We start from the raw sequence: 15,101 nt of genomic DNA, 5'->3' as shown, positions 1-15,101 counted from the left end.
AGTTGTGTTGAGATTCCTCAACAAAATGGGAGGGTAGAAAGAAAGCACCTTCACATCTTAAATTTGGGATGAGCTTTACTTATCCAGTCTAAGTTACCCAAACATTTTAGGTCTTATGATGTAATTTCACATGCTACTTATCATTTAAATCGTATTCCTAGTCCTTTGTTGAAAAATCAACCTCATTTTTTTCATAGATTTGATAAAGATCCTGATTTTAATGAATTAAAAGTCTTTTGTTCACTTTGTTATGCTTCTACCTTGCAAGTGAATAGAACAAAATTTGATTCTAGAGCTAGAAAATTAGTTTTCTTAGGTTACAAGCAAATTGTCAAAGGTCTTATTCTTCTTGATTTAAACAACAAAACTATTTTTATATCATGTAACCCTTTATGATCATATTCTGCCTTAATACAATCCAAATCAACTTTTTCACTGGACATACCACTCAAATCACCCCATACTACCTGATATTGAACCTGAACCTGGCACAACACATGAATCCCAATTTGACTAGCATATAGAGCACCAGCAGAACCAAGATATTAATCCAATAATATCTGATATGTTTGAACAAATCCCACAAATAAATGACGACCAACTTCCTGATATAAACATACTTGAGCCTCCACCAGGCCATATATGGCTTTTGTCACTCAATAGTTGAGCCAGTTCCTTAAGGTAGGTTCATTGTTCTGAGCCAATCACTCAATATCATGATTATCATGGAGTATAGCTTGCACAGTTGCGAAGTATCTCAAAGGCTCACCAGGAAGAGGTTCATTGTTTTGAAGATATTCTAGCTTATAGATTCTTGGCTTCACACATGCAGATTGGATTGGGTGCATTGATACTAAGAGGTCAACTTTAGGGTATTGCAACTTTATTGGATCATACATAATATCTTGGAGAGCAAAGAAGCAACACATAATTTCCAGAATATAGAGCCCTATCCTTTGCTAGTTGTGAGCTTCAACTGTTACTTTACTTATTGTAAGATCTGGGAGTGAAATGTGCAAAGCCACTAGTTGTTTATTGTGACAGTCAAAGTGTAATCCATATTGCAGATAATCCTGTTTTCCATGAAAAGGACCAAACACTTAGAAATTGACTGTCATTTTGTCAGAGAAAAACTACTGCAAGGCATTGCCACCTATAAGAGCTTTACGTCATTCATATCCCTTAACATGATATATATATATATATATATATATATATATATATATATATATATATATATATCATGCTAAGTTTGAGGGAGGGTGTTGAACTTACTAAAAACCAGTTGACTTGCGCAGCAAGTTAACTTGTTCTGTAAGTTATTCCACACCATTCTTATTGTTTATGCTACATAGACTATCCTAGTTACATCATAGTTAGTTAATTCCAACTGTAACATCGATCTAAGGAGTTAGTTAGAGATTCAACAACTATAAATATCTCATTGTAACAAACTCTTCTTCAATTTCAATAGAATAATCAGTTTTCTCAGTTTTCTATCTTGTTCTTTATGCTTTTGCTATTTTCTCTTGTTTTCATCACAATGATGAAGAATCTCATGATCTATTAGTCTTCTTTGCAGCATTACCCTTCTCCTCATTTCTATTCTCTCTTCTTTTCTTCCCTTCTACCACTGCATCATCATCTGCACTCGACCAAATTTGTTTTACTTTTGATCCAACAGAGACTCTAATCTTCAAAACATTAACTAGCAACTTCTCATTGTAAAATTTCTCAGCAAACCAGAAATCAAGATTTCAAGAATTGAGTTCCAACTACGAGTCAAGACCATCAGCTATTTCTTTAATCTGAGCATGTGGGAGTCTTGTCATGATTTAAAAACTTACATACAAAACACAATCATTTGGCTTTTAATTAAGCCAATTTAACAATTCTGACTCTACTGCAAGTTTCAATAATCCTTGTTAATGAATGTTGAACCAGTCCAACACTCCATGCTTTGATCTTCATTGTGCTTTTGTAAAGTTGTTCATAATCACTTTCAAACTCAAGAAAGCTATTGTAATGGGTTCCACAGCTTCTGCTTTCTGATTCGTATATTTAATTCAAATAATCTTAGCATTCACTTCTAGTTCACAACAATTCTTCTAGATGCAAAGAAGTAATCTCAATGTTATGTGGAAGTTCTCGAATTGAAAAAATTTGGGAATCAGAAACTAAATTCTCATGAAGCTTATACTTTCTGATAAAATGAACTCAGCAACTAGAGATGTAGCTTGAGCTGTAATAGTAAAACATATATGGTTGAAGATCTTTAAAAAATTAGTGAAAAATCATTTGCAGCTGATTTGACGGTCCAAGGATGAATCATATATAAGAGTATACAATCTGGTTGACGATCTTGAAACAAAATCTCGATTTGATCTTCAACAAGCTGAAGGGAATTGAATCACACAAGAATTGATGGAATACCCGGAAAATATGTTGCTGTCTACAGATTTCTTGAATAACAAGGAATTTGCTTGTGTAGTGATAATGGTAACATTAACACTATGTTTGGCAAATAGCCTTGTTGTGTCTGTTTTAACCATTGTTCATATTGCAAGAAGTTAGATGATAAACACTACTCACTTTTGTTTCCAAACACGATTAGTGATTCTACCTTTGTTTGGATCTTTCTCGTGCAAATTTTAAGTGGGACTCCCAACGTTACGCTGGTTAATCCCCTCCTCCACGGTAAGTATTACCACTTGGTTGCAATCTCTTGATGGAAGCCATAACTTAATTTTATATACACATATCACAAATACAGAGCATTATCAAAGTTGAAACTTCTAAAACATGAAAAAATCAGCATTTTAAGTTAAATATAGGCTACCAAACATTTCTTAAACAGAGGTATAAGTCGATCGGTATATCACATGTGAATAAAAAAATTTGATATATAATATATGAGCATCAAAGTAATTCAAATCCAAGTCATCAGAAAACATAATGACAAAACTAGTAGCTTCCTGCACAAAAAATAAGGACAAAATAAAATTTATGAAAATGACAAAATATAAATTAACATTTCCTACTTCCTAAAATTAGATCCAATTAAGAAAATCTAACTGATTGTCTCATCCATAAACCATCTCTCCATCAAATGCTTCTCATCTTCCTTTGTACCTTCAACTATCTCTCTTCATTTCCAATTTCACTTTCATCCCCTATTTTGATAGAGTTGGGGTTGCTGACCTAATATTCAAATAAATACGCATTAGACTAGAACTGAAAAACCATAACATAAAAATAAAATGTAAAGACAAGTACTGGGAAGTGAACCCCATGAATTCAATATAAGTTTGAAGTAAATGAAATGAATAATATAGGTTTGAGAAGCTGCTAATCGTAGAGTTTGTCCAAACGTGCATCTACAGCAATTGCACCGCTAAAAGAAACATAGGCTGAGTTTACTTGTAATTTTTTAAACTGAAGCTCACATCAAAGTACTATTTCATTTGTCCTTCAACTTTTCTATTAGAATATTTCTCAGAATAAATTCCATTTCAGGAGAATCAAGTTCTAGCTAGTAAACTTTTAAAAATTAATCTTCTAGCTCATAATAGATATAAAATTACCGCGCGCCTGCTATACATAATCAATTAAAAATACAATAAATCGAAGCAACCTTTAAGAAATTTCACACAATCTATAAGTACAAAATGCTAAGGATAACACAATGAATTAACAAAAATTCAAATAAGTTATAACTGTCATTTGGAAACTTACTATCAACGAAATGCAACCAAGCTTTCGACATAAACATTTGCATGTAAGGACCAGTGACTGCAGTCTTCAACTCTAATTCTCACTACTTTTTTATCTCTCAAATTATAGATCATTGGATGGTGGCTGGAGCTATTTGGTTTTGCTAATATCACCATATCACCATTTTTATAAAGGCATGCCATTTGAAAATAATCCTGAAAACAACAGTCTTGAAGATTATCGTAACTAATCTTAAATAATTGAGACCAAGACTCTTGAACTCCATACTCTTTCATCTTCCATGAAACAAAACCATTGTCTTTTGTATCATATGAAAAACAAAGACATTCCATCAAAACATTAAGAACTGGCCGAATAATTGGCACCTCGTCAAAACCTTGAGGCAGCAACAACTGCTTAAATTTCTCCGTCGAAAGATCAAGCGAAAGAATCACAAATTGCTCAACATGAGTAATATATTGGTATTCATGAAAAGAATGGGAACCCTTGCGAACAGCCAACCAATTAATAGTGCCACTCAAATGCATACCATTGTTGTTAAGACAAGTATGTCTATAATCCAACCAATTAAGAGGAATGACCGGAAAAAGTTGAATATTTTTCCAACAGTTATCACCCAAACTAAAAACTTTGACCTCACTTTTCGCTGAAGCTGGGTTGTTCTCATCAACATGAAAGGCAACAACCTTATAAGTTTTCGTTGAATCATCATAGCCAAACGCAAACTCAAAAGATTTTAAAAAATCGTTCATAGGATATAGACGATCTAGAGGAGTGCTATAACAAAACGACCCTAATTTTTCAGATTTCTTTCTAGTGGAAGGGTTCCAGAAATAGATGGAGTAGTCCTCATGGAAAACATTTTCTGTGATATAGTAGGATATGGAAAACAAACAGATCAATCCGTTGCAAGAACCAACAATATAGCAACCCTTTTTCAAATAAAGGCTATTGGTGTGGTTGTGAATGCTGATAGATGGATTTTCAATTAAACCATGCAAGGGGATGGTTGAGGCATTATAACCATCTTTAATATTCCATATTAGTACGAGGTTTTGTTTTTGTGATGACTTTTTAAGATGCTTGTCGACAAAAGTTGGATTAGAGATGAGAGTGTTCCAGGATTTGTTCACGCATTTAAATCGCACTATAGTTTTCACATCAAGACATGATAGGATTTCTGGGATGAGTTCGTCGGGAATGAAGGCCAGCGACAACGGTGCGGTGGACTGAGGTTGCTGCTTAATCGAACGAATATCCATTAGAGCAGTGCTTTAGTTGAAAACGAAGCACAAACCCTAACACATGCGGCCAACAAACGCAAATGTTTCTATTCTGCGATTTGACGTGCAAATTTGTGGGTAATTTTTCTAGGGTTTTACTCCCTACGTGGTAAAAGGTAAAATTAAATAAGTACTAGAACATCGACCCGTGCAACACTGATAAGTGTTTAAAAGTGATATATTTCATATAGGAGTTTAGGCATTTTAGTGACTTGTTTTGCAAGATTCTCTATGGAAAACTCCAATTATTGTGTAAATATGTCATTTATGCTTTTGAGCCTTATTCTACCCTTTTTGTGCAGGAAAATACAAGCAAGGAGCAAGAAACGTCAAAGTTCAATGTCCTACGCTATTAGCGTGTCCTACGCTATTAGCGTGAGAAGAAATGGCCAAGGTCAGAGAGATACGCCATTAGCGTACCTGGGGCGTAGGTTTTGGAGAACTCTTGAAGAGTACGCTAATAGCGTACAAGCTCCAGAGAGCTACGCTATTGGCGCACCTGGAGCGTAGCTAGTCAAGAAGAACTACGCTATTGGCGTAAACTACGCTATTAGCGTAAATACTCCAGAGAGATACGCTATTGGCGTGGCTGGAGCGTAGCAGCAGGGCAAGGCCAACGTGGCACTCTCCTATTGGCCAGATTATAGGCCGCCTTACCACGCTATTAGCGTGAGTTGCGCTATTAGCGCAGGTGTAAAAATGCAAGCCCATTTAAATAGCATTCTTCCCTCTCTCTACTATTATTCACTATTCCATTGAAACATTTTATACATTTCTAGAGAGAGGTTAGAGCTATTTCAAAGAGAGAAACACAAAGCAAGTGATTAAGGAGTAGATTCAACCCTAGATTCATTGAGACATCAAGGATCTTGGCATGGAATCTTCATCTTTCCTTCCTTCCTTGCATTAGTTTACATGTCTATATGTAACTATCACCTTCTATGTAGTATTGAGGTAACAATCAAGCTATTATGTAATCTTTTGATCTTTTAATATATAAGGTTCTAGCTTAATGATTCAATATTGTTGTTATTCTTGCTTTTAATGCTTTCAAAGAGATTCAAGATGATTTGGACACAAACCCTTGAATCTAGAACTAGAATAACAATCTATCTTATGTTATATCACTCTTGACAAGTTTGTAAACCTTTGATAATTACTTTTAATCAAGCTTTTAATGCTTTCGGATACTTAATCAGGCTGGACACGGTCGATTAAGTCATCCGATCGACTTTGTTATCGTTTAAGGAATTTGGACACGAATGTTTAAACGCTAACTTAGAAATAACGATGTCGCTTTGGACACGAAGGATGTTGTAGAAATGATTGTAATAATATTGGTTATAAAGCTAGAGTCTGTTAATCGATCGAGAGATTGCTGCTGTTATGCTTGTTCGTTATCTTATACCGCAAGCGAAATAGTTCAATCTCCTCTCGTTTTTACTTTTGTAATCTATGGATATAGTGTTACAAACAAACAAATTATATCCAAACCCTTAATGTGAACTATTGCGAAAATGCTTATAAATAAACGTAACTCCCTGTGGAAACGATCCTATATATACTCACGTGTACATAGTTATATGACATGTAGGAAAAATATTACATCAAAATGGCGCCGTTGCCGGGGAGTAACGGAAATTTTATTATAAGTATGGAAACAATTTTGTCATGTTAAGTCAATTTTTCACAAAATTCTTTCATGCATATACTTATACACATATATCATTCATTATTTTTTATGCTAACCACTTTGTGTGGGATGAGCCTTATTTGTTCAAAATTGGAGCGGATAATCTCTTCCGTAGGTGTGTGGATGATGAAGAGGCAAAGAAGATCCTATGGCAATGTCATAATTCGCCCTATGGAGGTCACTTCAACGGGGAGAGAACAGCCGCAAAGGTACTTCAATCCGGGTTCTATTGGCCAACTCTTTTCAAAGATGCCAATTTACATTGCAAGTATTGTGATGAATGCAAAGAACCGGATCAATGTCAAAAAGAAATGAGATGCCTCTACAACTCATCCTTGAAGTGGAAGTGTTTGATTGTTGGGGTATAGATTTTGTTGGCCCTTTTCCTTCATCATATTCAAATGAGTACATCTTGGTAGCTGTTGATTATGTTTCAAAGTGGGTGGAAGCCGTAGCTTCGCCTAAAGCCGATAGCAAGACGGTAGTGAAGTTCCTAAAAAAGAATATTTTCACCCGGTTTGGTACACCAAGAGTTCTCATTAGTGATGGAGGGTCACACTTTTGCAACACACAACTTGCCAAGGCCCTTGATCATTATGGAGTCAAGCACAAAGTAGCATCACCGTATCATCCGCAAACGAATGGACAAGCCGAAGTTTCTAACCGGGAGGTCAAACGCATACTTGAGAAGACGGTCTCTACATCTCGGAAGGATTGGTCGGCTAAACTTGATGAAGCTTTGTGGGCATATAGGACTGCATACAAGTCTCCTATAGGCCTCACTCCTTTCCAAATGGTTTATGGCAAATCTTGTCACTTACCGGTCGAGCTCGAACATAAAGCATTTTGGGCATTGAAGTTCCTCAACTTTGATCAAGAGAAAGCCGGTGAAAGAAGAAAAGTTCAAATGCATGAGCTTGAAGAATTGAGAAATCAAGCTTATGAATCTTCAAAGCTCTACAAAGAAAGGACCAAGAAGTATCATGACAAGAGGATCATTCTGAGACAATTCATGCCGGGGCAAATGGTATTACTTTTTAATTCAAGACTGAGATTGTTTCCGGGCAAATTGAAGTCTAAGTGGTCCGGACCTTTCATGGTTAAAGAGGTCAAACCGTATGGAGCTGTTGAACTTGAGGACCCAGTCACCAAAGCCAACTGGACTGTTAATGGGCAAAGGCTTAAGCCCTACTTCGGTGGTGAAATTGATCGGTGTTTGACGACGATTTCACTAATCGAGCCATGATTTCTTCAAAATGCGTCAAGCTAAGGACGTAAAACAAGCTCTTGCTGGGAGGCACACCCAGTTTTGTAAGTATTTTTATGTTTATTGCATATAGTAGTAGTACATATACATTTACAAGCAGAAATGAAAGACTTTGAAAAACTGATCCTGAAACCTCACGCCAATAGCGAAATTTGCGCTATTAGCGTGAGAGCTCCAGAGAGCCACGCTATTAGCGTGAGTTTGGCGTGAGGGAAAAATTTTTGTGGGCCCAAGGGGAGTAACTCCCCTTAACTGCCCACAACCCACTCCCCTTATTCCTTTTACGGTTTCATTCTTCCCTTTTTCACTCTCACACACAAAAACTTCTCTCACTCACACACTAACCCTAAAAAAATCAAAACCCTTTTCTTTTGGGTTAATTGGTTCCAAGCATTCATCTTTGCATCATTCATTCTATTGCTTGCATTCAATCACTGCACTAACAGGTTTGATTCTCTTTCCTTTCCTTGTCTTGAATTGAAAAATACATGTTTTGACATGATTAGCAATGGTTAGGGTTAGGGTTAGAATTTTGATTTGTGAATAGAGATTGTTCTTCATTGATAATAGTTGGAAAAGGAACAATAATCATAACCCACATGCAACAAACATTCATCTTTTGATTTTGACCCATTTTGTAAATTTGAAAAATAAGGGTTTTGAATGATTTGTGTACCAATGTTGTGATTCTGATTCCTTTTCATGATTCTATTGTGTTTTAGAGACATAGGATGAAACCTAGGGTTGAAATTTGCTGGTTGGTGTTGTGAAATTGCAGGAACAAAGATTTTGAAAATTTGAAAATTGCAGGTACGAAGAACTACGCTAATAGCGAAATATACGCTAATAGCGCAACTTTTCCAGAAAAATTTCGCTAATAGCGTACCCTACGCTAATAGCGAAAGTTTCCCAGAAAAATTTCGCTATTAGCGTGGCTGGCGCTAATAGCGTAGATCTTCATACTTGCCCAGATTTTCAAAAATTTTTGATGTTTTTAAATAACCAATTCTGCTTTGTGCTAATATTTTCTATGCAATATGTTGGTGTTTCCTGGTTTTGTTGCAGATGGCACCGAAAAATGTTGAAAAAACTACCGGGACCAAACGTCCAAGAGGCAAAGGTGCCTCTACCTCTGCTGCACCTGCAATCCCAAACTGTTTCCCCACCCCTGCCCACTCTGCCAGGTTTAAGAAGATGGCACAGTACAAAACCTGGCACGAGAAAACCTTTGACATTCACCCTAGTGGTGAGCATGCTGATATGCTCCACATTTTCACTGGTCGCAAATGGACCAAACTCCTTGTGCCCGCAACTGAGATTAACACCGACCTCATTAGGGAGTTCTATTGTAATGCTGTCCCTGATGCCTCACCCGCTACCTTTGCTGAGACTTTCTCTTGGACTTCTTATGTCCGAGGAAAGCAAATCCCATTTGATAGGGATGCAATCAATGATTTCCTTGAAAATGCCTTAAACCTTGAACCATCTGAGGACCCCACAATGCCCACCTTGTGTACCTATGCTAAGAGAAACGCTCAAGGCAATTGGAAATTTCAGCAAATTGAGCGTGATATCATGAACAAGGGTAGGTGCTTTGTAAAGAATGACAAGGGAGAGATTAGGCATGCACTTACCAAGGAGATGACCGCTACTGCCCGCTTAGTTTTCCAATTCCTTGTCCACAATGCCCTTCCTAGAGCCCATACATCCGATGCCCCAAAAGCCGTTCTACCACTCATCTGGTGCATATTGAAAGAAGTACCTGTTGATATTGCTCGCATCATAGCCAATGAGATGAAGGCTGTGGCTTTGAAAGTTGCCACGGGTGCTAAGAAGGTGGCATTGTTCTACCCGGGTTTGATTATGGGATTGCTTAAGGCTTATGGAGTGCCCATTTCTGGACCCTATGATGAAGATATTGAAGGGGCCATTACTGACACTCATATTCGCACATGGGAGAAATCAGAGCAGAGGGCAGCCCAATACCATTTCTCTGATGATGAAGGTGGCCCATCTGAGGGTGCTGGTTCTTTTGACTTTTCAGGTTTGCAGACCTTTATGCTGGAGCAGCAGATGCATAACCAGTACGTGAGGGACCAGAACAGCTTCTTAATGGATCAGAATGAGGCAATTTGGAGGAGCAACATGGGCATACACCAGGACCTTTACAATGCTCACATGCATCCGGGAAATGCTGAGTACCCGGTTATGACTCCTGAGCAGTACCAGGCTTATGTTCATTGGCCTGAGGGCAGGCCAAATCCTTATGTGGGGGTGGCTGATGCTGTTGATGATGAGGCGACACCTGATGATGCTGGAGTTGTGGGTGATGATGATGATGTGTACCAGGATCTTGATATGGATGATGCTGGAGAGGATGATCAGTGATCTGGGTTTTTAGTGATGTTTTTCTTTCTGCTTTCTAACTCTATGTTTTTATTTCATGTTGGAACAGTTGTTTAATTGGTTGTATTTTGTACTCTTCAAGCACTGTGGTTTTAGTGCTTGATTTGTTACTTTGTTACTTTATATTTAGTTTAATAACTTAGCTTTTTGGTTTAATAACTTATGCTTTGGATGAAATTTTTTGTTTACATCTTGCTTGTGTCTCTCAAAAGAAAATTGCTCATGAACAATAAATTTTAAAGTGCTCCATGGAGCCATGTTTGAGCAAAAGCAGGTGAGTGATAATGATATTACTTGTGAGAAAGCGTAAGGCCAAGGTATTGGTTTCCTGTTATTCTAGGTTTTTAATAAGAATTTGAAACTTGTACTTTGCACAAAATATATATATCATGTAAGTCTTTTCATAAACATAAATATCTTTGAACCACTTAGTACTTAACCTAAATGTGAGGTAGCTTCAATCTGTTGTATATATGCTGGAGATCGATAATCATCGTCTAACTTGTTTTAGTTATGTTAAATCTGATAATTATTTTGAATTGTTTGAAAGCATGGAAAGGATCAAGGCACTTTTTGAATTGAGAATAACCTACTTGACCACATAAAGCCTACCTGTGAGAAGAGCGAGTATCCGATACCCCAATCTGAGCCAAATGAATCAAGTCCTCAAACATGAACTGTCAATATTCATAAGCACAATGCTTGTTGAATTTGCCTGAAATTTTTCAAAAATCCAGTTCATGGTTGAATCTTATAGGACTTTGATAATTTTACTTTGTTGAACCCTTAACCTTTTTGTACTTTGTCCCTTGCCTTAGGATAGGGGAACATTCAATTAGAGTTTTGTTGTATTCAAGTTGGGGAGGAAAAGGAGGCATTATATGTTAAGTTATGGTGAAGTTGTAAAATAACCTGACAACATTGAATCAAAGAAAAAAATTGTACATTTGAAAAAGAAAAGAAAAGAAAAAGAAAGAGAAAAATCAAAAATAGAATAAGTTGTCAAGGTTATAAGTTTGATTGTTAATCACCAAAGGTTTTAATTCTTGGTAGGGAAGTATATGGATTTCAAGTTGTGATACAAAAAAATGTTCCTCTTTGATAGGCTTTCTGATCAATTGCCCCACATATGACATTTCTTTTGTAGCCCGGCCAAGTTATAACCCTTGCAAGACCTTTTGATCCATGCTTTTATGCTTTTTGAGACGATATTTGGATGGACACCTAACTTAAATAGGATGTTAGCATGATTGTTGGATGTGTGTTCATTACCTCATTCATTGTTATCATTATATTGCATTTACTTTCAAAGAAGTGTGTTAGGTGTGGTTCATAGATAGATATGTTTATGTTTTGAAGTTTATGATGTATAGTTTGTGCTTAGGACATTTTTCGCATTCTTAGTTTGAACCTAGAGTAGCGGAGGACCTCATGCTTATCCACGCGATCATATTTGAATCACCATTTGTTTATTTTTGTTTTGAATTGTTTGACACCATGTTGAAAACCTTGTCCAAAGCCTTGTTAGTTTCCTTTTCAATTGATTTGTTTGAGGACAAACAAAAAGCCAAGTTGGGGAGAGTTTGATAAGTGTTTAAAAGTGATATATTTCATATAGGAGTTTAGGCATTTTAGTGACTTGTTTTGCAAGATTCTCTATGGAAAACTCCAATTATTGTGTAAATATGTCATTTATGCTTTTGAGCCTTATTCTACCCTTTTTGTGCAGGAAAATACAAGCAAGGAGCAAGAAACGTCAAAGTTCAATGTCCTACGCTATTAGCGTGTCCTACGCTATTAGCGTGAGAAGAAATGGCCAAGGTCAGAGAGATACGCCATTAGCGTACCTGGGGCGTAGGTTTTGGAGAACTCTTGAAGAGTACGCTAATAGCGTATTCTGAGCTATTAGCGTACAAGCTCCAGAGAGCTACGCTATTGGCGCACCTGGAGCGTAGCTAGTCAAGAAGAACTACGCTATTGGCGTAAACTACGCTATTAGCGTAAATACTCCAGAGAGATACGCTATTGGCGTGGCTGGAGCGTAGCAGCAGGGCAAGGCCAACGTGGCACTCTCCTATTGGCCAGATTATAGGCCGCCTTACCACGCTATTAGCGTGAGTTGCGCTATTAGCGCAGGTGTAAAAATGCAGGCCCATTTAAATAGCATTCTTCCCTCTCTCTACTATTATTCACTATTCCATTGAAACATTTTATACATTTCTAGAGAGAGGTTAGAGCTATTTCAAAGAGAGAAACACAAAGCAAGTGATTAAGGAGTAGATTCAACCCTAGATTCATTGAGACATCAAGGATCTTGGCATGGAATCTTCATCTTTCCTTCCTTCCTTGCATTAGTTTACATGTCTATATGTAACTATCACCTTCTATGTAGTATTGAGGTAACAATCAAGCTATTATGTAATCTTTTGATCTTTTAATATATAAGGTTCTAGCTTAATGATTCAATATTGTTGTTATTCTTGCTTTTAATGCTTTCAAAGAGATTCAAGATGATTTGGACACAAACCCTTGAATCTAGAACTAGAATAACAATCTATCTTATGTTATATCACTCTTGACAAGTTTGTAAACCTTTGATAATTACTTTTAATCAAGCTTTTAATGCTTTCGGATACTTAATCAGGCTGGACACGGTCGATTAAGTCATCCGATCGACTTTGTTATCGTTTAAGGAATTTGGACACGAATGTTTAAACGCTAACTTAGAAATAACGATGTCGCTTTGGACACGAAGGATGTTGTAGAAATGATTGTAATAATATTGGTTATAAAGCTAGAGTCTGTTAATCGATCGAGAGATTGCTGCTGTTATGCTTGTTCGTAATCTTATACCGCAAGCGAAATAGTTCAATCTCCTCTCGTTTTTACTTTTGTAATCTATGGATATAGTGTTACAAACAAACAAATTATATCCAAACCCTTAATGTGAACTATTGCGAAAATGCTTATAAATAAACGTAACTCCCTGTGGAAACGATCCTATATATACTCACGTGTACATAGTTATATGACATGTAGGAAAAATCTTACATCAAACACACGGGTCCAACCAACGAAGAAAAGCGACGAATAAGTTATATCATCTAATTGGGTTGTAATTTAATAGTTCCATAAGGAATATGATGTATTACATAATTAGTATTAAGTTGACATCGTTAGAGTATGACATCATTAAAGTACAAATAAGAGACATGAACAATTTATGCAAACACGTTCTTGGATTTACATGGACAATTTACGAAGCAAATTTTTACTACATTAGAATATATAACTATCTTTGATTTTTATAAACTCTAAATGGAAATGAAGATAGTGGAGGTCAGATGTTTGAGACATGCTAACCTCTAAGGCTTAAGAGAGGTTGCACGTTCATTAATTCAACATTATGTTACTTAAAATAAATGGTTTCAAACATATACATTCAATCATAATCAGGTGTGCTTTACCATATGACATACTAACTTACATTAAAAAAGGATAACTAATGATAGAAAAGTATCTTGGTCATTTTCGGATTGAAATTCCATATGGATGCATGTTAAAATCATAAAATAAGTTGAACTTTTTAAAACTTGATCGTACTATTAATGTATCCAAACTGAGTTGAACTTGTTCAAATTTGAGTATTTTAGATCCTCTAAATTTATATGTGGTGACCTGCTTAAACTATATATTATGTGATGTCCGATAATTGTTAACTTGTAGCTTTGCTTCTATCTCAGCCTTTTTGATGTCTTATAACTTTGCTTCTATCTCTTAAAATCATAAAATAATTTGAACTTATTTAAATTTGAGTATTAACAATGTATCCAAACTTTGTTTAACTTATTTAAATTTTGTTTACGCTATGTCAACGCATAAATTTTTTTGTCTTTTATATTTTCTTCCAACACTATATCAGATGGGATAATTTGCAAATACACTATATTATACTGAATCAAAATCAAGGTGGACATATAACTTAACGCAAAAAAGACATATTCATTAAATTTTCTGAGGATAAGGAAACATCTTACACGTTACTGAAAACATAAAACAAAAATACATCTCTAAATTATCATTGGTAAGTCTGAGATTAAAAACAGAAACAACTTAAAAACATATAAGAAAAATACATAGAACTAACCTCATCTGAATCTCGTGTAATACAATTAAAATTCGATTTTATCTACAACTTGAAAAACCCCAATTAAAAATTTCTAAAACATAGATTGACTCAAAGAAAATATTTTGTATCTAAAATACCTCAAAAAAAAACACACATTTCCTTGACTATGCTGACCCGTGAGAGGGTGAAGATGATTTTTGCTGAGGGGATTAAGCTTTAATAATAAGAAATAAACGTGAGCATATGAATGACATTCATCGCGTTACAAAGGGTTAGAAGGTCAAATGTTAGAATTTATTGTGTGGTAAAAGAGCATTTAAAAGATTGATCTTAAAGAAGAAGGTCAAACAATTGCATTTAAATGAGAAGAAATTTTTTGGATTTGATGTGAATGAAATTCATTGCGTGACAAAGTGTGAGAAGGTCAAATGTTAGAATTTATTGTGTGGTAAATGAGCATTTGAAAGATTGATCTTACACTACAAGAAATCTTGCATATTGCCAGGGAACAATGCCAGGAGCAAGAACTCCTGGCAAATTTGCCAGGAGTTGTGCCAGGGAAAACTCCTCGCAAATTTTCCAGGGGCA

At 36.0% G+C, this 15,101-nt stretch overlaps 1 protein-coding gene and 1 pseudogene across 1 annotated transcript; both read right to left on the bottom strand.

Moving 5' to 3' along the window:
* Nucleotides 1–1,775: 1,775 nt before the first annotated feature.
* Nucleotides 1,776–2,552, bottom strand: LOC146908214 (soyasapogenol B glucuronide galactosyltransferase-like; annotated as a pseudogene).
* A 466-nt stretch (nt 2,553–3,018) lies between these two features.
* On the bottom strand, nt 3,019–4,997 carry LOC146908213 (F-box/kelch-repeat protein At3g23880-like). Its single transcript, XM_085727523.1, has 2 exons — nt 3,736–4,997; nt 3,019–3,201 (listed from the first exon to the last, which is right to left on the bottom strand). The coding sequence occupies exon 1, from the start codon at nt 4,995–4,997 to the stop codon at nt 3,738–3,740; it is 1,260 nt and encodes a 419-aa protein (XP_085583649.1). The 3' UTR covers nt 3,019–3,201; nt 3,736–3,737.
* Nucleotides 4,998–15,101: the final 10,104 nt, after the last annotated feature.

The sequence above is a fragment of the Medicago sativa genome, chromosome 7 (genome assembly GCF_051527215.1).
Source record: "Medicago sativa cultivar Bolivia chromosome 7, Bolivia_mono, whole genome shotgun sequence".
NCBI lineage: Eukaryota > Viridiplantae > Streptophyta > Magnoliopsida > Fabales > Fabaceae > Medicago > Medicago sativa.
Note: the sequence above shows the minus strand (reverse complement) of the source record. Positions and strands in the feature narration are given on the sequence as shown.